The sequence below is a fragment of the Vulpes lagopus genome, chromosome 8, assembly GCF_018345385.1.
Source record: "Vulpes lagopus strain Blue_001 chromosome 8, ASM1834538v1, whole genome shotgun sequence".
In the NCBI taxonomy this organism is placed as follows: domain Eukaryota; kingdom Metazoa; phylum Chordata; class Mammalia; order Carnivora; family Canidae; genus Vulpes; species Vulpes lagopus.
The window spans coordinates 111,308,251-111,333,718 of NC_054831.1; the positions used below are offsets into that span (position 1 = coordinate 111,308,251).

The 25,468-nt window shown below is 36.0% G+C and overlaps 1 protein-coding gene and 1 pseudogene across 1 annotated transcript in view; both read right to left on the bottom strand.

Moving 5' to 3' along the window:
* RBL2 (RB transcriptional corepressor like 2) overlaps positions 1-25,468 on the bottom strand; it is a 51,249-nt gene that overhangs the window by 3,580 nt on the left and 22,201 nt on the right. Inside the window, exons 9-21 of the mRNA XM_041764932.1 lie at positions 24,775-24,941; positions 21,170-21,276; positions 20,372-20,475; positions 18,167-18,304; positions 16,483-16,647; positions 15,845-15,956; positions 12,492-12,761; positions 12,023-12,303; positions 11,755-11,931; positions 8,158-8,229; positions 7,378-7,483; positions 6,593-6,798; positions 5,811-5,975 (exon numbers count right to left, since the gene is read on the bottom strand). Coding sequence (XP_041620866.1) covers positions 5,811-5,975; positions 6,593-6,798; positions 7,378-7,483; positions 8,158-8,229; positions 11,755-11,931; positions 12,023-12,303; positions 12,492-12,761; positions 15,845-15,956; positions 16,483-16,647; positions 18,167-18,304; positions 20,372-20,475; positions 21,170-21,276; positions 24,775-24,941 — 2,070 coding nt within the window. The remainder of the gene's footprint in view (positions 1-5,810; positions 5,976-6,592; positions 6,799-7,377; positions 7,484-8,157; positions 8,230-11,754; positions 11,932-12,022; positions 12,304-12,491; positions 12,762-15,844; positions 15,957-16,482; positions 16,648-18,166; positions 18,305-20,371; positions 20,476-21,169; positions 21,277-24,774; positions 24,942-25,468) is intronic.
* LOC121496543 lies at positions 21,288-24,768 on the bottom strand (annotated as a pseudogene).

Genomic DNA, 25,468 nt, shown 5'->3' on the forward strand with positions numbered 1-25,468 from the left:
TTGTAAGTGTACACTTGTGCATGTTTTGACAAACCCAGTCATGTAACCCACTATAATGAACAGCTTCTTCATTCAAAAAAATCCTCACATTTCTAGTTAAAATGCTACCCCCCTGCCTCTCCCACAACAAACACTGATGTGCTTGTCCCTATAGTTTTGCCTTTTCCAGAATTTCAGAAGTAAAACCCTATCGTAAGTGGCCTACCAAATCTAGTGTGTTTCACTTAGGCACAAGTGCATTCGAGGTTCCTCTGTGTTGCTGGGTGTTACCAGTTTGTAGTTGCCCATTATCCAGGTGTACCACAAATCTGCTTATCCATTAGCCAGCTGAAGGACATTTGGGTTATTTTCTACTTTTTGGCAATTACGAATAGTCCTAAACTTCAGTTCGTGTACACATTTTTGTATGAACCTTGGGTGAACACTTAGAAGTGAAATTTCTGGTTATATGGTAAGGGTAGGTTTATAAGAAAATGCCAAAATTATTTTCCAGGTATTAGAGCCATGCTGTATCATTTTACATTCTCACCAGGAAGATATGAAAACTTCCAACTGCTCCACATCATTGCCAGAATTTGTTACCGTTATGTTTTAAATTTTAGCCATTCTAATAGGCATGTAACGGATGAAGCATGTTCAAATCTTTTGCCTAATTTTAAATTTGGTTGGTTGGTTTTCCTTTTGCATTTTGATAAATCCTATATATGTTGCAGAAATAAATCCTTTATCAGATGAGAGGTCTGTGAAATTTCTTCCCAGTTTGTGGCTTGCTTTTCTTTTAAAGAGCAGGAATTCTTAATTTTGATGAAGTCCCATTTATCAGTCTTTTATGGATTGTGCTTTTGATGGTGTTATCTAAGAAATCTTTGCGTAAATCATGTTCACAAAGATTTTGTTCCCCTATGGTTTCTCCTATAAGTTTCATAAGTTTTACACATTTAGGTCCATGGTCCGTTTTGATTCATTTTGATATGTGGTACAGAGTATGGGTGCAAGTTTACTATTATTTTTGTATATAGTTACCTAGTTGTTCAGCACTGTCTGTTGAAAAGGCTGTCCTTTCTCCACTAAATTACTTTTGCACCTTTGTTGACAATCAGTTGACCGTGTATATGTGGTCTGTTTCCGGGTTTTTTTTTTTTTTATGTGCGTCCTTTCATCAATACCACATTGTCTTGATTACCATAGCTTTACAGTTAGGTATTAAAGTCAGATAGTGTGTCTTCCAATTTTTTCAAAATTGTTTTAATTATTTTAGTTCCTTTTGCATTTTCATATACACTTTGGAACCAGTTTGTTAACCTGCACAAATAATTCTGGGATTTTGTCAGGAATTGGGTTGAACTTACAGATCAATTGGAAGAAAACGGAGATCTTGAAAATGTCATCCAATTCATGAACATGGTATTTCTCCATTTTCTTAGTTTTTCCTTCACCATTGTTGTGTAGGTCTCAGGATAGGAGTCTTGTACGTCTTTGTCAAGACTTATCACTAAATTGTTTTAAGTAGGCTCCACACCTAGTGTGGAGCCCAATATGGGGCTGGAATTCACAACCCTGAGATCAAGACCAGAGCTGAGATCAAGAGCTGGATGCCTACTGACTGAGCCACCCAGGCACCTCCTGAAGTATTTAATGTTGTAGTGCTTTAGAAAATTTTTACTTCTCATTACTTGCTGCTATATAGAAATAAATTTGATTTTTGTACATTAGTCATATAACCTTGCTAATCTTATTAGTTTCACTAACATTTTTTAGATTTTGTGGTTTTTCTATAGAGAAAATCATGTGAATGGTGATGGTTTTATTTCCTTTTCAGTCTGTATGCCTTCTTTATCTTGCCTTATTATATATGTGAAAGCCTATAGTTATGTTGAAGAGGAATGGTGAGAGCAGATATCCTTGCCTTGTTTCTGATCTTCATAGTAGAAGACTAAATGCCTTCTCTCCAAGTATACGGTCAGCTGTAGATAATTTTGGTATGCAGACTTTATCAGATTGAGGAAATTCCAAGAGGTTTTATCGTGAATGAATGTTGTATTTGCCAAATGGTTTTTCTGCAACCACCGAGATGATTTATCACCTTCACCTTTCAGAAGCGTTTGTATAAAACTGGCATGACAGTTGACCATTGAACATGTTGGGTTTGAACGTTCGAATGGGTCCATTTATACTTGGGTTTTTTTTTAGCACAGTACTGTATTTTCCTTCTGATGTTAATATTTTCATTTACTTTACTGTAAGAATATAGTATATATGCAAATATATATGCATATATAGGTGCATATATGCACCTTGTGTTAGGTGTTTGTGTTCTTGGTAAGGTTTCCAGTCAACAGTAGGCTATTAATAGTTAAGTTTGGGTGGAGTCAAAGTTGCACATAGATACTTGACTACATGGGGCATAGTGTCCTAAGCCCCATGTTGTTCAAGGGTCAACTGTATCTTCCTTAAATATTTGTTAGAATTTATCATTGAAGCCATGTGGTCCTATAGTTTTCTCTGAGAGGAGGTTTTTAAATTACAAATCCAGTTCATTTAAGAGATACAGGACCACTGAGACTACTTGTTGAGGGTATTTTAGAAGTGTATGTCTTTCAAGGAATTGATCCATTTCATCTGCATTATTACATTTATTAGCAAAAAGTTATTTTTTAACGTTCGTTATAGTCTTAATAACTGTAGGACCTGTACCAATAGCTCTCACTTCTGATATTAGTGATTTATTATTTCTTTTTTAATCCTAATCTGTGCAGAGACGTATCATTTTTTTTAATCTTAAAACAAAACACCCGGGTTTTTAATGGCCTTAATTTTCTGTATATTAAGTTGTCTGTTTCATGGATTCCTGCGTTTTTTCTAGTTGCTTAGGGTGAAATCTTAGATCACTAGTTTGAGATCTTTCTTCTTTTCTCATATATATAAGTATTTTAGGGCTATAAATTTCCCTCCTTTAGCATTGCTTTTGCTGCATCTCACAAATTTTGGTATGTCAAATTTTCATTTTCATTTAGTTCAAAATACTTTACAATTTCTTTTCTTCTTTGACTCATAGAAATATGCAATTTAGTTTGCAAAAATTTGGGGGTTTTCTAGGTATCTCTTACTGATTTCTGATTTGATTCTGTTGTGGTAAGAGAAAATACATTATCTGAACCCTTTAAAATTTACTGAGACTTACTTTATGGACCTCGATGTGGTCTATCTTGGTAAATGTTACCTGTGCACCTGATGCTGTTAGAGTGTTTTATAAATGTCAATTAGCCAGTATGGTTGTTCACTTGTTCTATCAATTATGCTGAAATCTCTTGATGATAATTTTTTTTTCTATTTAGGATTTTATGTCCTGTAACTGGGAAATAACCTTCCTTATCAGTGATAATATTCTTATTAATGATACGAAAGCTGGAGTGGCAACATTAATTACTGTTGGTAGAGTATATATAACTTTTTTCCATCCTTTTACTTTTTTAAAAAAACCACTTTATTGGGATATAGGTCACATAGCATACAATTCAACCACTTGAAGTGTACAAATCCATGGCTTTCAGTATGTTCCTAGAGTTGTGCAATCATTACCACATTCAATCATGTAATTCATTTGTGCAGTTCATTACCACATATGCCCATTAACAGAAACCCTCCATTCCTCCCAGACCTAGGCAATCACTAATCTTCTGCTTCTATAAATTTGCCTGTCCTGGACATTTCATATAAATGGCATCATATAATAATTACCCTTTTGTGACTGCTTTCACTTGGCATAATGTTTTCAAGTCCACCCATGGTATAGCATGTGTCAGTACTTCCTTTTGGTTCTTTTGGTTGGAGTAATACTCTACTATGTGGACACGCATTTATTCCTCAGTTAATGGGATATCTAAGTTATCGTCCTTTTACTTTAAAGCGGGCTACTTAGTTGGGTCTTGCTATTTTGTCCAGTCTTATAGTTTCTGACTTTTAATTGATATATTTAGACCACTTACATTTAATTGCTATTTGTTTGCTATTTTCCCATGTATTTTTTCCTTTTTCCTCCTTTTTTGGCCTTCTTTTGCACTGAATATTCTGACTTGTATTACTGAATTGAGTATTCATTTGGTTATAGGGTGAATATATAACACAGGCATACTTTGCTTTATTGTGCTTCACAAATAATGTGTATTTTGTGGCAACCCTGTGTCAAGCAAGTGTATCAGTAACATTTTCCAGCAGGATTTGCTACTTTGGATCTTTGTATCAAATTTTGGTAATTCCCACAATGTTTCAGACTTTTTGATTATTATAATTGTTACTGATTATGATTCATTGAAAGTTCAGATAGCATATTTCTAAATTATGGTATGAACACTTTTTTAAAAAAGATACAATGACTACAGTATAATATAAATATAACTTTTATATGCACTGGGAAGTCAGAAACTTCATTTGACTGGCTTTTCTATGGTAGTCTGGACCTGAACCTGCAATATCTCCGAGCTGTGCCTATATTAAAGGAATTGTCAGTCATGTCCTCCAGTTGATTTTGGGGCTATTGTTGACTTATGTTTCCGACTTTCACAATCCCACTAGCCACATCATTGGAATTAGATCACACTTATGTGGTGGTTGGAGGAAACTGTTTCTTTAAGTATTTGGTCTTCCTATTCAGAAATATCAGTATGTCTTTGTTATTAAGGCTAACTGAGGTCTCTACAAGGGATAAATTTACTCCAAGGCATGTGACACCTTCTGTTGCTACTGTAACAGAAAGATGGAAAAGGTTTTCTAAGTTTTGCTTTCTTGTTTTCTCCAACTTTTTATTTTAAAAGAAAAGTTGGAAAAATAGTACAGTGAACACCCAATTATCAGTAATTAACATTTTATCACATTTGTTTTCTCTCTATAATTTCTTTTTTAGTTGAACCATTTGAAAGTAAGTTGCTCATACTGGGACAATGCACTTCTGAAACATAAGCCAGTACTATCATCAATACCAAAGGAATTTAACAGAAATTAAAAAAAAAAAATTAACACTTAAGTCCACATTAAATTTTACCACTTGTTCCCAAAATATCATTGATAGCTGTCCTTTTCTATTTAGGATCCAAAGATCATGCACTGCATTTAGGTGTCCTGTCTCTAGTCCTCTTCATTCTAGAACAGTACCTTCCCCATCTTCCTTTTCCTCATGATACTTTTTTTTTTCTTGCAATAGTCTAGGCCATTTTGTGTGTGTGTTTCTATCTAAGCCATCTTTATGAATACAAGTATCACGAATGGGCTTTAGGATTGAGTTGTACTCCTAAACACAGCACATGATGCCCAGTGATCTACCCTTATTGCCTCAAGGACGTTGTTTTCTTTCCTTTTCTGGTGCTTCCTGGATACCCCTTCCTTCCACACCTTAGCATCTTGCTAACTTTTATATCATTAAGGCCTGATTCAAGCTTTCCTTCTCATCACAGATGGAGGCAGATGCTGCTACACAAATCTACTAAATAGGGCTGTCACACTACACTGTACAAAATGTCCATTTCTCCCCTTAGACAAAGAATCCAAAGGGCAGAGATACTACCTATCTCTGTAGAAACACTCCATAATCAGTTTAAACTGTAAATGCACAAATAAGAAAAGGAATGAAAAAATCAATCTAAATTCTCTTGTTTCCAGCCATAAAGTTCTCCCCCTAACCCTTGTTTTTTGCTACAGAGGGACTGTCACTTTTCCCTGGTAGTTCCCATCACTCATGTGAGTACGGAGCATTTCCTATCAACCCCAATTCTGGGGTTGGGAGTTAATAAAGGCCAAGATGTATATACTAGGCTCACCTTTGAAGGACTGTTGCTGAAGTAATAGAAAATCTTTTCTCGAGGAGAAAGCATTGTTTCATTTTTATGTGGAGAAATGTAGACAGGATGGTTTTGAGACAGCTGTATTCGGCGAGGAGAACCTGTTCTTACAAATGGATAGGGAGAGAGTGGAGGAGCATCCATCTGTTTAAAAAAAAAAAATCCATATTCCTAAGAAAGGTAATGAAATTTCTAACCAGGTGTTTTTATGAAAATGGTTATTTTTATTGAAAGAGTGGAGAGGTATAATAAACCAGTAACTTTTTGAATAGTAAACAGTATTAGCAGCAACAATTACACCTAAAGAAAACCATACAAATAACACAAGTGCTTACTTTGTGGCAGTCACAGTTTTAAGCATTTTTAATACATTATGGCATTTAATCCCCCCAGTTAACCCTATATACTAGGGACTGCTCCTATTCTCACTTTTATATATGAAGAGATACAAGACAGAGAGAGTTAAGTAACTTGAAAGGTTACCATAGCTGGTAAGTTTTGGACAATGTGAATGCATGCAGTCTCTCTCTTGTATTACAGTAATTTTTAGGGAATCCAAATACCATCTTATTCTTGTTTACCGCTTCACAATAAAAAGAAATTCTGTTGGGTAGGCGTATTATCTCTCTTAGAGATTTCCTCAGTTTTATTTAACAAAAGGATGATTTCTAAGACTAGTTCACCTATACAGCAGCTCATCTTAAGTGATTTCTCCTCCCTCACAAGTGAAAAAAGTATGCAATAATCCCTGTCAAACTTACTATGTTTGCCTGTGAGTACTTCATGGCAAATGTTTTAATTTGTTTTATGTAGATATTGTTGTAGAACTGAATGAGGTCTCCCCGCTCCTCTTCTTCCATGTCACTGTTGGCACCTGTGAGACGAGTAGGTGTCGGAGGGGCACTGCTAGGCTGTGGGACTGGCAAGGTGCTGCTTGACCTCATGACAGGACTGGAGTCTCTGCTGGCTGCAGCGGGTAGAACAAAGGATGTTAAACAGAAAGAGCTAGTGCAGACTGTTTTTAAAAAGAAAATTCATTAAGAGAAAGGCAAATAGTACTTGTTTAAATGGCAGCAAATGGGCACTCTATTCTTCAACCCGGGGAGCAAAGCACAGATACTAATAAGTATTAACTTTACCCCCTGCTATGTAGCAAGAGTTTACTGAGTAGTTTTCTCTAATAAATTACACCAAATTTTCTAGGACCTGTGCATTAAGTGACACAAGTCAGCAATTAGGTATTTCCATAGCATGGTTTCAGTTGGTATGCCAAACTTTCCTGGAACTCAGACCGACAAATTCCTGCCTGAAACCTTCTCTAATTTCCCTGGAGAAAAATGCTATGCAGAATGTGCCTCAAAGCTATGGGATGAAGGACAACCAACTTTGCTACTAAATTTAGGATTCTATTTATTATTCCAACAATTTTTTTTGCCAATATTTTAAGTTTCTATAGTCATAATTTCATTTAGTAATCTTTAGGTCTAAAAAGTGAGAAGCTCCTAATTTTGTTTTCTAAGTGTTCATAAAGATCTTCAACACTTACTTCTGTCTTTGTTTAGTTCTGTTGGAGAATTCTGATGGCTTCTGCTATCACTGCTGCCAGAATTTCTTCTTTTCCTTTTCCCTTTTATCAAAACACTTCTGTATACCTTTAGAGACCATGATAAGAGGACAGATTTATTGAGCACATCTTAGACTACAGGACCTTCATATGTTATTAAATTCTCACAACGACTCGATGTAGTAATAGTTGTCCTCCTCAGGGAGGTTAATATATGCAGCCAAGGTCATATATCTGTTAAATAACAGAGCCAAGATTTATACTAGGGCCTGCTGGCCTCAAATTCCAAATATGGCCTATAATGTTATAACGGGCAGTACTAGCACCCAATCATAAAATCAGGTTATTCTCAATCAAATACAAAGATCTTGCATACCTATCCTTTGAGATAAATGAACAATATTAAAGGTAAAATGAATTTTAGATTTTCATTTAATGTTGTCTTGGTTAAATGTACAGTACTGGTTTTCTAAACCAGCCTGAAAGGTGACATAGAAACCAAACAACTTCCTAAATTGACATCTATCATGTGATTATCCGAATTAAGGAATCAAATATTTTACCTTTTGGAGAAAAGAGGACTTAACTAATCAAGATGTGAAGCTGTCAGTCAATGATTAAACAATATTAAAGAAAAGAATTCCTTAAAGTAGATTCTTATTTTGTATCCTGGGGAAAGGCTACAGAATCAACTGTGGTTAATTTTTCATATTTATCAAAGACTTTAAGCTTTATTTCAGCCCTGAGAGAAAATGTAGTTACCTGGCTCCGGGCCTGTGGCTGAGTCCTGTAACAACGCATAATATTCTGGAAGGACTTATCTTCTTTTGTGACCTGGCAAACATTAAGAGTATTCTGAGAGAGAAAGTAACTTCCAGCAAAATATATTGAAGAGCTCTGTGAACCTACTTCCCCAGTAAAACTGGTGAAAATCATACAAACAGCCATTTCAAATCTCTGGAAATTGTCCTCCGGGTGTATAAAAAATGAAAAACTATTCAAGAAAATCTACTAAAATTCAGTAATAAGAGGGAGTAAGTAGCATCTGAACAAAGACCTGGCACAAAAAAGTACATTTAACTAATTAAAAATTCACCCAAGGGACAAAATAGATCTGAACTGGCAAAGAAAAAAAAAGAATTAGCAATCTTGGGATAGACTGTGGAACCTGAAGAACACAGAAAAAGGAAATGCAGAAAAATTAACAGAGCTTCAGAGAGCTGTGAACATCATTCAGCACACAGAGAGAAGCAGAAAAAATGTTAAATAAAGCTGAAAGCTTCCCAAATTTGTTTAAAAAATAGTAACCCACACAACTAGGAAGCTCTAAGGATTCCAAGTATAGGATAAATGCAAAGAGATCCATACCCAGACATACAGTAAAAATGCTGAAAGCCCAAGAAAGGGAGAAGATCTTGAAAGCATAAAGAGAAGCCTAATAACAGGCAACTTCTATTCAGAAACTACAGAAGCTAAGAGGTGGTGAAACAACATATTCAAAGTCCTCAAAGTAAAAAACTAAGAATTCAGTGTTCAGTTATCTTTCAAAAATGAAAGAGAAATAAATAGAATCTCAAAAATGAAAGAGAAATAAATACAAAATAAACAATTTGCTGCTAACAGATTGATCTTACAAGAAATACTAGAAGTTCGTCAAATTAAAAGCAAGTGACTTTAGTAATTCAAATACACATAAAAAGCACTGATAAAGATAATTATGGAACTGTAAAGACAGCATATATTTCTCCTTAACTGATTTAAAAAGCCATTGTATAAAACAATACATTTATAATGTTTCACTGGGCCTAAAACATACAGTAATGTAATATATTTGCCAAAAACTGCCTAGGAGGAGGAATGCTGTATTGGGCTAAGGAAATGACTCCAGATGACAACTTAAAACCACAGGAACTCATAAAGAGAATCAGAAATGATAAAATTAATAAAACAAAAGTTATACATTAAATATATTTCAGCTCCTTTAAAAGTCACAGAATTATTGTTGGATTTGTAACACTTACGGATATCACAATTCACCTCAAAAGATGAAAAGGAAACAGCTACATAAGAGTAACACTTCTATATCTCACTGGAATTATGTTAGCATAAATCTGAAGCTGATATAGATAGTTAAGGTACATATGTTGGGGTGGGGAAATTGGGGAGATGTTGGTCAAAGAGTACAAACTTCCAGTCATAAGATGAATAAATTCTGGGGACCTGCTATCTAGCATGGTGACTACAGTTAACAACACTGTATTATATACTTGGAAGTTGCTAAGAGAGGTGATCTTAAGTGTTCTCACTACACAAAACAATTGGATTTAGCTCCATGTGAAAGAATAAAGTTGAACTCCTACTTCCTACCATGTATTAGAAATTACTCAAAATGGATCAAAGACCTAAATGTAAGAGATAAGACTATAAAACTCTTGGAAGAAAACATAAATATTGATGACCTTGGATATAACAATGTATTCTTAGACACCAAAAGTTCAAGCAACAAAGAAAAAACAGAAAAATTGACTTAATCAAAATTAAAAACTATATGGTTCAAATAACACCATCAAGTAAGTGGAAAAACACCCAAAGTATCTACAAATATCTGCAGAATATATAAACTACAGCTCAACCACAGAAAAGCACAAAACAATCCAAACAAAAAATGGACAAAGTATTTAAACTGGTATTTCACCAAAGAAGATATACAAATGACCAGCAGACAAATGATTGCCTGATGGCCAGAATAAAAAACCCAAATAATAGTTAATAAGCACAATAAAAGACATTCAACATCATGAGTCATTAGGAAAATAAACATCAAAACCACCATAATGGGGGCAGCCCGGTGGCTCAGTGGTTTAGCGCCACCTTCAGTCCAGGGCTGATCCTGGAGACCCAGGATCGAGTCCCACATCAGGCTCCCTGCATGGAGCCTGCTTCTTCCTCTGCCTCCTGTCTCTGCCTCTCTCTCTCTGTCTCTCTCATGAATAAATAAAATCTTAAAAAAAAAAAACCCATAATGTATCAATCAATCAATACTGAGATGACTATAATAAAAAATTGAAAAGCTGGCAAGGATGTAGAAAAATTAGAACTCTAATGCACTGCTAGTGGGAATGTAAAATGGTGCAGCTGCTGTCACAAACACGGCAAGTTTCTCAAAAAACTAAACCTAAAATTACCATATGACCCAGCAATTCCACTTTTGGGTATATGCCTAAAAGAATGAAACTAAAAGTTCAACAAGATATTCATACACTCATCTTCATAGTAGCACAATTCACCATAGCTAAAAAGTGGAAGCTACCCAAGTGGCCATCAATGGATGAATGGATAAACAAAATGTGGTATGTCCACACTATGGAGTATTACTCAGCCTTAAAAAGGAAGAAAATTATAACTCATGTTACAACACAGAAAGATCTTGAGGATGTTATACTAACTGAAATAAACCAGTCACGAAAAGACAAATACTGTAGGACTCCTAGAGGCACCTAGAATAATCAAATTCATAGAGACAGAAAGTAAGAATGGTGGGTGCCAGGAGCTGAGGGAGGGGGAATGCAAAGAACCTATTTAATAAATAAGAGTTTTATTCTGTAGGGATGGAAATGTTTTGGAACAAGATAAAGGCTGGGTGTACAAGATTGGGAATGTACTAAATACCACTCAATTGTTCATTTAAAAATGGTTGATTTATATGAATTTCACATCAATAAATTATTTTAGAAAAATGTCTGATAATAAAAAGTGCTAATGAGAAGGTGGAGAAATGAAGACTTTCATATACTGCTAGTAGAAATACAAAATGCTGCAGTGACTTTGGAAAAACAGTCTGGCAGCTCCTCAAATGGTTAAACACAGTATAAGACCTTGCAATCCACCTTTAGGTATATAGAAAAGAGAAATGAAAACATGTCTATGCAAAAACTTGTACACAAATGTTCATAGCATTATTCATGATAGTCAAAGTGAAAATACCCGGATGGCCATCAATTAACGGATAATCAAAACGTCATATATCTTTACAATGGAATATTATGTTCTAAAATTTACTGTGGTGAAGGTTGCACGTATCTATAAATGTACTAAAAACCACTGAGCTGTACATTTTAAGTGAGCGAACCAAGGGGTGCCTGGGTGGCTCAGTCACTTAAGCATCCAACTCTTGATCTCAGCTCAGGTCTTCATCTCAGAGTTGTTAGTTCAAGCCCCACACTGGGTGTGGAGACTACATGAATGAATGAATGAATGAATGAATGAGTGAATTATAGCTCAACAAAACTGTTAAAAGTGTTCTGAGAGTAAGGAAGTAGCATCTTTACTTTTTCCTTTTATATTCCAAATGGTACTCACCTTTGCCATCACATAAATGGCACACATCAACAGCTGGTCCAGGTGTCTGTCCATCATAAGTTCAGGACACTGAATTATGGAGAATTCAAAACAGGTCCAGATTTTTTTCCTCAGTTCATCTGAAATATCCAGTTTAGCACAAAGATCCCGAAGGCGGACACCTGCCAAGTGGTAAACCTGGTAGATAAACAAAAACATTTCAAAATTTGTTTACCTAACACTTATATTTCCCAAGCTCATACCCTGATAAGGGTACATGAAAAATTACCTTTCTAAAGAAGAGTGATAAAGAGCTGGTCTTCCTGGGTCTAATACTGCTGCCAGTTAAAGGTGGGCCTTGTTTCTGCTGATGTCCACCTGGGGAAATCTGTTGAATGGCCACCTGACCAGGGACTTGCAAGGTTGTTCCTGTCACCTGTTGAGAGCTCAAACTTCCAGCCAGGGCCTGAGCACTGAGGGGCTGGATGGAGCCAGTCACGGCTTGTGCCTGCCCTCCAACATTGACCTGGACTGGGAAGAACGTTATCCCTCCATTTTCATTCGCAATACCTACAGTTTGTTAGGGAGAAGATGAGGATGATGAAAAGTTCTCCAGGCACGGGTTTCCAGTTTCTCCCCTCCTAGCCTCCTTCCCCCCACGCCCCCTTATCTCCTGTTGTCATTCCAGCCAAATCTCAGGTGACTTTCCAATAAATGCCACCGAGAAAGAACTCAATATCCAACTCTGCCTTCCTTACCTTGTACAGGAATGGTCACTGTTTGTCCATTGTTGGCTGTGACAGTGGCTGTTGCCATAGTGACCAAAGTCTGTCCAGGAACTGGTGTGACAGAAACAGTCTCCCCAGATACATTCTGCACAGGGACAGCATTGACAAGGGGTTGTGGGGGAATGCGCCCAGGTGTCCCTCCATCAGAAGGGCTATCATTCTCAACAAATAGCCGCCTTCTGGTAGAGCTGGCTGTTGGGGAGCTGTATCTATCATATAATGTGGCTGGAGATGTTATGCCTAGGGTCAGAAAAAAAAAAAAATCAAACAAATGGTTTAACTCAAGGAAACTGAGATCTAACTTCCAGCCAAGCTCTTAAGTTTAAAACTAATCAGTATCTGAAATACTTCATAAACAAAAATTACAGGGATCATATTCATAAGTATATTCAACTAATGAAAATTCAATCACACACTATTAAGAGCAAATTTTAAACACAAGAATTTTTCTCTATTTGTTTCACAATGCTCCCTACTTTATTCCAGCTCCTGCTAAATCAAACTCTGCCCTCTACTACTACATAATCTTGATGACTTAGGGGCAATTTAAACAATTATTCTATTTTCCTATGATACTTTTGACCATATTTAATTTCTACCTAACATTCATGTACAATGTGATTTTCACTGTAAAGCCACTACTCAAAACAAGGGGACTTGATATTACTAGGACATCATCTGGGAGCATTCCCCCCCAGTTTTATCAATTTGCATCTTTGTCTTTTTCCATGTATAGAAAATTACTAAAACTCAATGTTCTTCAGCAAAAATGGATATATGTGTTTTGGACTCAATTAAGCTTAGCTTATTATATTCTTTAAACAATTTTATTAATGCATAATTCACATAAATTTCACTTAAATTGTACAATTCAATGCTTTGAATTTGGTATTCAAATTTTGGTATACCAAATTTTGAATTTGGTATATTGCTACCTTTTTAATATATATATATATATATATATATATATAAAACATGTAATTTGCCATTTGAACTATTTTTGTACATACAATGCAGGGCATTAATTCCATTCACAATATTGTGCAACCATCACCACTATTTCCAAAATTACTTTGTCATCCTAAACATAAACAACCCCTATAAACATTATAGCACAGTCTGTTGTTAAATATGCACATCAGTGGCTGAATTTTTAAGCAGCATTCCTTCCAACTGCACATCAATTGTTGTTTTTAATTTAAAAATATATGTAGGGAGGTCATAAGAGGATAGGGGTACTCGTGACAGACTATAGCTTAACGTTTTAATTTTCCAATGGCACAAAACCCAATAAACTTACTAGATTTGTATTTGGAACAAACCTACAATTGGAAAGAATGCATTATGATCATTATCTTGTAAAGCATTAAGAGACCTCAAGAAAATGGAGAAGTGGTAAGTACAAAGAAAATGAGTTTATTATTATTATTTTTTTAATCTTTATTTTTTTTTAAGATTTTATTTATTTATTCATAGAGACACACAGAGAGAGAGTGAGGCAGAGACACAGGCAGAGGGAGCCCGACGTGGGACTCAATCCCGGGCCTCCAGGATCACACCCCAGGCTGCAGGCGGCGCTAAACCGCTGCGCCACAGGGCTGCCCAAGAAAATGAGTTTAAAGTCAGGTCCTAAATCTACAGATTAGGGAAGGAAAAACTCTATAGAAACAGGACTGAGGAAGACCAGCTGTCAGATCTGTGTCTAAGGTGGATAACAGGCAGAAAAATAGTTAAGCCATTATGATTCCTCTTCCAAAAAATGAGGAAATTTTCATATAGATTATCCATAGTTATTGAGTATGCACTGATTCTTGATTTTAAATCTGATCCTTTTTCTATAACCAGTGCTTATCAATTACATTAAAAGGTTCTTCTAGAAATAATATCCTTCTAATGGCATGTAAGGATTTAGAACTCTCTGAATTTACAAAATTGCTTTTTAAAAGCAGTTAACTGGGATCCCTGGGTGGCGCAGCGGTTTGGTGCCTGCCTTTGACCCAGGGCGCGATCCTGGAGACCCGGGATCGAATCCCACATCGGGCTCCCGGTGCATGGAGCCTGCTTCTCCCTCTGCCTGTGTCTCTGCCTCTCTCTCTCTGTGACTATCATAAATAAATAAAAAATTAAAAAAGATTAAAAAAAAATCACTTAAAAAAAAAAAGCAGTTAACTATGTAAACTTAAACTTTGCATGTGGAAGATGTTACAAGAGCAACCTGAAGGGGTGCTTGACTGGCTCAGCCCATTGAACATGATCTCAGGTTGTGAGTTTGAGCCCCATGATGGGCATAGAGATTACTTAAAAAAAAAAAAAAGAAAAAAAAAAGCAGCTGCCTAAATAGAACCATATGAATAGTGAAACTTCTCTTTTCTGTATTTCTGGGGCCAGCACTGCTGTCCTATAAACCAGGGTAGCACAGCTCAACTGACAAGAGTTAAAGCTGAACATGCTCTGGCCATTCAGTACTTTTAACTCATCAGCTTGTCTATACCTAGTTGCATCATACAACTCTACCTTTAAGAAGCTTTTGTTTTTTCCTGATTTTACTTTTTAAAAAAGATTTATTTGAGAGAGAGCAAGAGAGCAAGCACATGAGAGTTGTAGGAAGGGGAGGAGAGAAGCTCAAGTAGACTGTGTCAACCACGGATCCCAACATGGGGCTCAATCCCACGACCCCAAGATTACAACCTGAGCCGAAATCAAGAGTTGGACACTTAACCAACTAAGCCACCCAGGCACCCTTCTTCTGATTTTAAAAGAAATACATATTTATTTTTTAAAATTTACAGAAAGCACCTGGAATTCTATTATCCAATATTTCTTAACAGTTTGGAAACTTAAAAGTTTCCTTAACAGGAAACACATTAATATATAGTATTCTCTTTTTAAAGTCACTTGTTATTACATGTATCTTCCTGTGTTCTTAAATATATTTCAAAAGCACTACTTTTAAGTGATCCATGTGGTACTACAATACTCAACTTATTCTGGCTATACAAGGCTTTCTAGGGGAGGGTTCCAGTTAATGCACAAAAAATTTCTTTTATTTTAAACCCTATTAATTTCACTTCTAGTTTCAGATAGAATTTCAATTCTCAGATATTAGGCTCCCAAATACTCCCCTTAGTATTTTTTTTTTAAGATTTTATTTATTTATTCATGACAAAGAGAGGCAGAGGAAGAGGGAGAAGCAGGCTCCCTACAGAGCAGGGAGCCCAATGCAGAACTCAGTCCCAGGACCCCAGGATCATGACACAAGTTGAAGGCAGACACCCAACCAACTAGGCCACCCGGGTGCCCCCCTCCTAATATTTTAAACTTACTTCTTCCAAGTCCTCCAGTATCCGCACGAACTTCACTCACCCTTCTGGGAGTCAAAGGAGATCCAGCAATACAAATATCATCTGCTCTTTCCAGGTTCTGGGGTGGCATAACCTATAAAGAATGATATACAGAGTATCATTATTCAAAAAGGTATTTTCTTTAGAAATACAGTCACAATCTAAGGCAAAAGGAAACCTGGCTCACCAATTCTTTAATGTAAACAAAATCAGTGTCTTTTCCAGTTTCATACTGAAGTTGAAAAGGTCTGGCAAGCTTAAAAAAATTCAAAGCTAATAGCTGAATTCTAAATATGAATCAGCCTTCATTACTGATTTAGAGAATTAGAATACCAGCCATTATAAAGTACAGAGACTTGACTAGAAAATTAAGAGAGAATGCTGAATTCTTACTCTGGCACTGAAACCCTGAAGCAATCACACATTATTTCTGACTCCTAGAGTTAGGGGTTTCTTCTTAGATACAGGGGTGACTATACCATATTAAACCCAATGGCCACCCTCTCACTTCCCATAGGGGAGAATACTAAGTTTAACTGCTCTCCGTGAAACAAGAATATAAACAGATTAGATCCTGATGTACTTTTGCTACAGAAAGATGTTAAGGTATTTTCACAAACCTCTTCACAAGTAGGAACTCTGTTTTCATTGTCTCTAATTCTGTCCCAGAGTGGAGACTCTGGTTTCCATGCCAAATGATCCAAGATCTGTTCTTCAATCTGATTAAGGTGTTTTACCACTTCTCTACAAAGACCATCTTCTGCTCTAATGAATACTTCTATCACCTGAAATAAAAAATGCCCTGGTTTAATAATTATTTTTGTCACTAAAAGTGCATTTATTAAGTGTGAAGCAAAAATGGGTAAATTGCATTTTTTACATACTTATAGATACAACAGATAATTCATCAAAAATTAAAAATATAAGTAATAGCACTATTTTGAACAGGTGGTCTTCCTTTCACTGTCTATAAATTATTATTTAAAATGCATGTAGGAATTACAGAAAATCTTTTGTATAATGGCATATTTTAAATTGTTTTCAAAGAAAAAAGAGCCTCTTCTATTAAAGTTGAAAAATATTACCTTTTTATTTTTAAAACAATTTATTTATTCATGACACACAGAGAGTGAGCCAGAGACATAGGCAGAGGGAGAAGTAGGTTCCTCGCAGGGAGCGCGACGTGGGACGTGATCCCTGGACCCAGGATCACACCCTGAGCCAAAGGCAGATACTCAACTACTGAGCCACTCAGGTGTCCCTGAAAAATATTACTCTTTAAAATTTCACTTTTTTTTTTTAATTTTTATTTTTATAGATTTTATTTATTTATTAATGAGAGACACAGAGAGAAAGAGGCAGAGACATAGGCAGACGGAGAAGCAGGCTCCACTCAGGGAGCCTGACGTGGGTCTCGATCCCAGGTCTCCAGGATCACACCCTGGGCTGAAGGTGGTAATAAACCACTGAGCCACCTGGGCTGTCCAAAATTTCACATTTAAAGACTCTAGCTCAGTTGGTAAAGCATCTGACTCTTAATCTCAGGATCATGAGTTTAAGACTCACGTTGGGTGCAAAGATTACTGAAAAAAAAAAAACAAACCCACAACAAATAGAACAAATAAAAACTCTAAACATTCAATCTATGTCACTAAAAAAAACTGACTTTGCTCTATTAGAATTAAGATAAACCCATACACTAAATCGGTATCAAGATAGAAATAACTACCAAATCAATGCCATCACTCTATGCCTCTATATAATATGTTAAAGAGAACTTTTCTTCCAAAAGACACTTTCAGTGTTATTTCTACAAAATAAAAAAAGGTTGGGGGTCCTAGGTGGTTCAGTCAGTCAAGCATTTGACTCTTGATTTAAGCTCAGGTCTTGATCTCAGGGTTGTGAGGTCAAGCCTGGTGTTGGGCTCCACACTGGGTGTGGAGCCTACTTAATTAAAATAAAAAATTTAAAAAGGTTACTATATAAGAATAGCTACTGATTTGTTTGCTACCTTTTTTGAAAGGCTTCTCAGCTAATACAATGAAAGTATCCTAAAAGCCCATGGCAGATAAAAGGAAGAAGCAAATGAAGCTTTTACCCAAAATAGGTCTTTATACTGTCTTAGAAGAATTTAAATAGTTCTTAAGACTCTTCTATTTCTCCTTCCCAAACAGAGTAGAAATTACTAATTACATAATTAAGAAGAGAAGAGATGTACTTAGGTAGCAAAATGAATTAACTGGCTAACGACAGGAAGTTGATCACATTTACAATTTCCTCATCAGTATTAGATTTTAAAAATACCTTATAAAAATGATAAAGTGGCACATCAAATATTTCAGTAATAAATGGAAAATTCCCAGGAGGCTTATAAGAAAAAGTGACGACCTCAAGGCAGCAGGCTAAAAGTGATCTATGGAATGCATCTTGTTCCAGAATGCCCTATAAAACAAAAGTTATTAACATTTAGAAACATTAGCCTGCTCTTATAAAGACATTTCCTACACAGTCAAGTTAAATAAAAATATCAAAGGAAGTCTTATTTTCCGAGTTAGGGAGAAGTATGTGCTTACTTTCTTACAGAACTTTTCTTAGCTTAATAAATAAGCCCATGTTTTAGCAAATATAAAAGAATGTATAAGAACTTTCAAAAATCTTACCTATTGTATCATACAGTTGATACAAAAATTATATCCCTAACAAAAATATGCATACATCCTGTTTAGGGGAATAATGTGGAAAGAGGCTATAAAACAGTATTTACAGTTAGAGGCCACTATCAGAAAAAGACAGCTGGAAGGCAGGTGACTGGCTAGATGGTAATGGGCCACAGGTGAACACACTTTTCTCAGGAGACATATTTACATCTCTCTTTTTTTTTTTTGCTTACTAATTTTCCAAATCTGTACATAAACACTTACTATTTTTGAATTAAAAAGTTACTTAAACACCAAAAACATAGGCAACAGAAAAAAAAATAGGTAAATGTGGCTTCATCAAAATTAAAACCTTCTGTCTATCAAAGGACACTATCAATGAAGTAGAGAACCCACAGAATGGGAGAAAATATCCACAAACTGTATATAAGGGCTTAATATCCAGAATACATAAAGAACTCTTGACCAACTCTTGACATCAAGAACTTGACCAAAAAAAAGACAATCATATATTGTTGATTATGAATAATATTCTGAATACTATTCAGTCTTAAAAAGGAATGAAATTCTGACCTATCTAAAACATGAATGAACCCTGAAAACATTGTGACTGAGACACAAAAGCACAAATATTGTATGATTATATCTAGAATAGGTAAATTTGTGGAGACAAAGTAGAGTAGAGATTACCAGGGGCTGGAGGGAGGTAGAATGGGGAGTCATTGCTTATTGGGTATAGACTTTCAGTTTGGGATGATGAAAAATTGGTACGGGTTGCACAACACCGTGAATGTACTTAATGCCACTGAATTGCTCACTTAAAAATGCTGAAAATGGTAAATTTTATGTTATGTATATTTTCCTACAATAAAAAAAATTGTTTTAGTAAGTTTCTTAGGTGGGTATATACAGGTATATACTTATTATGAGCCCCTAAACTGCAGCTATGTTTTACACACTCTTCTGTATGTGTTTCAAAATTTAAAAATTTGTCTTAACAGCCTTTTAAATTCCCAGGCATAATTTTATGTATAAAAAAGAAATGTAAATTGCTATATAAAATTAGAACTATTAGTCAGTTTTATAATTTTCTCTAAAATATTATTATTTTTTTTTTTTTTAAATTTTTATTTATTTATTTATTTATGATAGTCACAGAGAGAGAGAGAGAGGCAGAGACACAGGCGGAGGAAGAAGCAGGCTCCATGCACCGGGAGCCCGATGTGGGATTCGATCCCGGGTCTCCAGGATCGCGCCCTGGGCCAACGGCAGGCGCCAAACCGCTGCGCCACCCAGGGATCCCTAAAATATTATTTTTAAAAAATTTTCAAAAATTATTTCTATTGATGTCATTAAAAGTAAATACTACAAAAAAAAAAAAAAGTAAATACTACATATTTCAAAATCAATTTATATTTCTTGACTAGTAAAATCTAGAAAAAATAATTACTTTAGTCAAAGAGCAATGGCTGATTATTTATGTTAAAGTCCTATCTAATCAATACTCAACTTATTCTGGCTATACAAGGCTTCTTAGGGGGAGGGTGCCAGTTAATAAGTTCATGTATTCTAAAAACTCAATTTTTGTTCAATCTGAATGTTTCAATCTTTGACTACAGAGTCTTAACTGCCAGAGAAGCTGTGAATTCTAGGATACAGTCTGCCGCACCAAGAAACATTAGTTGGGGACCAGAGGCAAGTACACTCAAGACATAAGTTTCTCCAGCTGCCAGTCTTAGTCTTTCAAAGCCACAGTTTTATTTTTGTTTAGTTTAGCTGGGATTGTGTGTAGGTAGGGCCGAAAGGAAACCTTATCTTATCATGTTGACCAATACGCTGGTGATTTACTCACAGATAAATCCATGTCTCCCAGTCTTTTCTGTTCCTGTTCAATAACAGATTCTAATACTTTATAGTAAAGCATTTCTGCAAAACGAAAATGTTTGCTGGCAATTTCTGCATAAATAAAAGACAAAAGTCACATACAAAGAACATATTGTAGAAAGTGAGAGTCTATCCCAACCCCTGCCCACAAAATAAAATTTAAAAACCAACCAATTACTTCATAAATATGCACTTCCTATAGCTGCTGTTCCAATCATTCCTAAGATTTCTCAATTTTCTTCATGGTAACCAAGGTTACATTTTTCTAAAACAGTGAAATGAAATTTGCACTTAAAAACTGTCACAGCATTCCATTAAGAGACACTTTTTTTTTTTTTAAGTTTGAACTGAGCAGTTCTGTGCTAGAAGGTATATATAATTGGTTTACTATTCCACTCATACTTGATTCTAATTCATGACAACAGAAAACTTCTGGAACAGGTGTGGGCATGGAACAGCTAATATCTTCTGAACTTAGTATTTTCAAGAATCATTATACTTCTAAATTTAATAATATCCAGTCTACAAATGAAATTAAAGATTTTGCAAAATGTCTAAAGTAATCAGACATCAGTCTAAAGTTTCTCTTACAGAGAAGGGCCCAGAAACCACTTAGTTGACAGAAAAATTGGACATCTATATTCTACCCCTCAATCTAAAGTCCAAATCTTTTCTTCACATTTCTGATTCACTTACCAAGAAGACTATGTAGTTAAGCTCGTAGTTAAGTTAAAATGAGAACAAGATGGACAGTATTAAGTCTTACCTTTAGAATTACTGAAATCCTCATCTGGCTGGCAATGCTGAGAATATATTTCATACATTTCTTTCAATCTGTTGGCAATGGCCTGTGTTGGATCTCTAGAACATGTCCTAAGGAAAAAAAGAAAAGAATAAGAAATTATCCAACCAAAAGGTCCTGCCCCATCACAAAGTAATAAACTATTTACAACTCTGTAATTTTACTAACCTGTAAATATAAAATACTTTGAACAAAAACCACACACTTCCCAAATTATTCTAGGAGATCCCATACGTCCTTATCAAAAGTGTTGGTATAACCATTTTAAGTGAAAAAAATATTTCTTGTGCAGAGCTGTACCTTTACTACAGTTAAGGTTAGCATTCTTGACTGGCCCCCACCTACCCTACCCATCTGCAATCACTGGTAAACAAAATTGCCTTCAGCTGTTTCCTCAGAGGGCACTACAACTTCCATTAGGAACTCCTGGAAGAAAACAGAATGAGGTATATAAACTATATTACAGACTCCTATAAACCATTACTGGCACTCTACATCTTTTCCTCCAAAACGAGGTTTATTTCATTGTTTTTTTTGTTTGTTTGTTTGTTTGTTTTTTTAACTAGAAAGGCAATGTAAGTTCAATTAATAAGTATTATACAAATTATCATCATGTGGGCCTTTGTAACATTTTTGTTTTTGTTTTCTTCTTCCAAGGATTAACATACCCTTTTAACTTGATTTTAAATATTTTTAAGGTTTAAAATTTCTAGTAGGAATTCCTGGTAGGAAAACATTATGTGAATGAATACCCAATGGCAAACCACTACAAAAGGTCTGGGTTACACATGGGGCCAAGAGGGTAGGCATTCTCTTTATAGCACCCCAGCTTTCTCTCCATGAGAAGATCAGAGGTACACTGGTGTGTATTACTGTGACATCCATTAGATAATCTAAGTTGCTTTTCCTTCAGCAAGGGTTTTGTGTGTCTGAAAAGCATTATGCTTGACCTCCAAATTTGACAATTTACTGATGAGATTCATAACCTTTGAGTCATTCTGTATTTGATACATTTGCTGGGTTATGGGCCACATCTTAGAAGGCCACCGTAACTTCTGGATCCTGCATGGCAGCAAGAACCTTTGGATCACTAAGAATTTCATTGAGCCCAAGCATCCCTTCCAATCCAGGCATTCCCACAGGAAAGCTACCTAGAAAAGATCCAATTTTGGCTTCTTTTGCCCTCTGGGCTGCCTCATGTTCTTCCCTAACCTTCTTAACCATTTCTATTCTTTCTTTGATTTCTCATTCTTCACTTTTCGCTCACACTTTCTCTGATGTTTGGCAATTTTCTGTGCCCTCGGTTGAACTTCTTTCAGCAGGAGCTAGCATCTTCATCATAATCCAGTTTATAAGCAAGGGCAAGATCATGTGCTACTTCTTCCCAGTGGCCCAGAAGTCTGTGTGCTTTCCCTCACCACTTGTAAGGCTGAGCTGAATCAGGATTTATTTCAATAGCTCAGTCAGTCTTGGATGGCAGCATTTGGCTTCTGTAACTTGATGAAGACATGCTCTCTTGGCATACAGAATGGCCAAGCAAGGATTCAGCTTGATGGCATCTATGAACAAGTCAATGGCTTTCTGCAGTTCACATCATTTAGAGCATCAATGACAGCCACTTTTTTATCATTTGCCAGATCCATCATTTCCCCTGGTCATCTCTACATCATGACGCCTCATTTCTGGAGGGGTGTCAATAACTGGTTCAATCACACCTTTACTGTCAATTTCTAGACACCTTCCTCACTTGATGGTTTGTCTGTCTTTATGTTTTCCTCTGCACTTCTTACTATCTGTTTTTTTCTTTCTTGATATCTTCTGATTTAGTTTTATGAGTAGCAGGTAATATTTTATCCTCTATGCTCTCCACCTACTCCTTCAGGAAGCACATTTCCTGTGCAGAATGCTCAGATCCTGCTTACACATTTTCCCAAAGGCCTGAAGCTCGCTCACTTTGTGGGGGTCCGTGGTCCAGAGGTGGTGGGAAGCCATGGGCACAGCAGAGGTTGCAGCCCTGTCCAGTTCCAGGTGCTGATGCTAGCTCAGTATGACTGTGTAGAAGTAATTATGTTTTTATCTTGATCACAGATATACATATTCATTGTAAAAGCATAGCACGCTTAGAAAATGACAAAGAAAATAAAAATCAGTAATAATCCTGCTAGACTTAGTTACTAAGTATAATATACAAGCAGAATTTTATTTAGAATTTTAATTTTTATTTAACACACAGGTACCTTTTAACAGAAAATAGGGCCAGTATTTACTGATAATATTTAACGCCACTAATGGTGTTTAAGATTAAAGAAGCTGCTACACCTGGCTAGAGATTCTAAAGAGATCTGTAAGATATGAAGACTAAGTCAGTCTTCTAAAATGTATTTATAAAATGCTTCTGTATTCCAGGTAAACAAGGTCTGAGAAACATGACTTAAGAAGAGGCCATACAGACATAGCCTACTAGGTACTAATGGCAATCAAGTTTATAAGTAATGTAGACTTCATGAAAACGTAAAGGAAAATTTTAGTCAGCCTTGGTATTTAATAAGTCCAGCTGTGAATAAGAAATTACTAAAGTATGTATATGGGGCCTTCTTATACTCTACCACCAGAAATAAAATAGGCTCCTATAGGGCCTATGTCATCAAATTCTATACGTTTTAGAACTAAGAGGGGTCTTGGAGGTAGTTTTTTCAAATAAATTTGCAAAACTATGTACAGGTCATGAGATTCAGTCTATTATGCTTTTCACTAAAAAGCTCAAAGATCTTCTCAATAGTCTCAGGCAGACCAAAGGACTAAAGGCAGCTAACTCTAGAGCTTACAGAAGTTACAGTGGTTTGACATCAGTTATGAATATAACTGCTTAACTTTTTCAAATCTGACCCACCCCTCATAAATTTGCTCAGGTCCAATCCTCTTTATGGAGTCCTTTGACAACTCCCATCTTTATTGATCCCGCTTTGCCTGAAATCTTAAGATAGAATAGTTGGTAACAATTTGGTGCTTTAATCTACAGTGATAGTGTTGTTAGTTACTGTCTCTCATCATATACTACATAAAAGAAATCTGAGTGCTATGGACTAAAAATTTGTGCTCCCCCTCCAAATTCCTATGTTGAAACCTAATCCCAAGTGTGATGGTACATGGGAGGTGATTAGCTGATGAAAGTGGAGCCCTCACGAATGGGATTAGTGCCCTCCCTTACCTCCTCACCACATCACAGCAAAAAGACCAGGAAGCAGTTCTCACCAGATACTGCATCTTGGCACCCTGATACTACACTTGCAGCCTGTAGAACTGAGAGAAATTAATTACTGTTGTTTATAAGTCACCCCATGTATGGTCTTCTGTGATAACAGCTGGAACAGACTAAGATATTGAGGAAAAATGATCACCTTCTATTCATACATCCCATATTACTAGGTCTTCCACAGACTAACAACAGGTCTAAGCATACAACTGGTATATGATAAACAGTGAGTGAATTAAGGCACTAAAAGTTAAAAAATTAAAATAGAAAATGGTCAACAATCAAATCTTAGACGGCAAGAAGAGCTCAAACTAACCTTAGTATCTGTTCCAGTTTCTCACTTGGTGCATTCCTGAGGCCTGTTAGCATGGTGTGAAGACGGCTTAAGCTGTGTGTTGCTGTAGACACTGGAGTCACACAAGGGCTGTTATCCTTCATGTACCTCACACCAGTAAGTGGTGTGGAGATTCTAAGTGCTTTAGACTAAATGGGGGATGGGGAGAAACAATATTTTAGGTCAGAATGACTTTCAATTACTTCACAAACAAGAATTTAAACCAACCAGACTTTATCAATAAATTTTAATGATTCAAATATCACCATTCTTGTAATTTAAACATAACAATACCACTAGGAGCCACCATCCTCCATGTGAAGATGTTTGAAAGGACAATTAGTATTTTAGCCAGCTAGGAAGTTTGTCTCTTAAAAGTTAAACTTTTAAGAAGTTCCTGGGTGGCTCAGTTGGTTAAGTCTGACTTTGGCTCAGCTCATAATCCTGGGGTCCTGGGATCAAGCCCTGTGTTGGGCTCCCTGCTCAGCAGAGAATCTGCTTCTCCCTCTCCTCCTGCTTCTCCTCCTGCTTGTGCTCTCTCTCTCTCTCTCTCTCCCCTCTCACTCACTCACTAATAAAATCTTTAAAAAAAAAAAAAGTCAAACCCTTAAGGCATAATTCCCTAGTATCCCTACTTCAAGCCAAAGCCCAAAGGCACAAATAAGCAATAAACTGT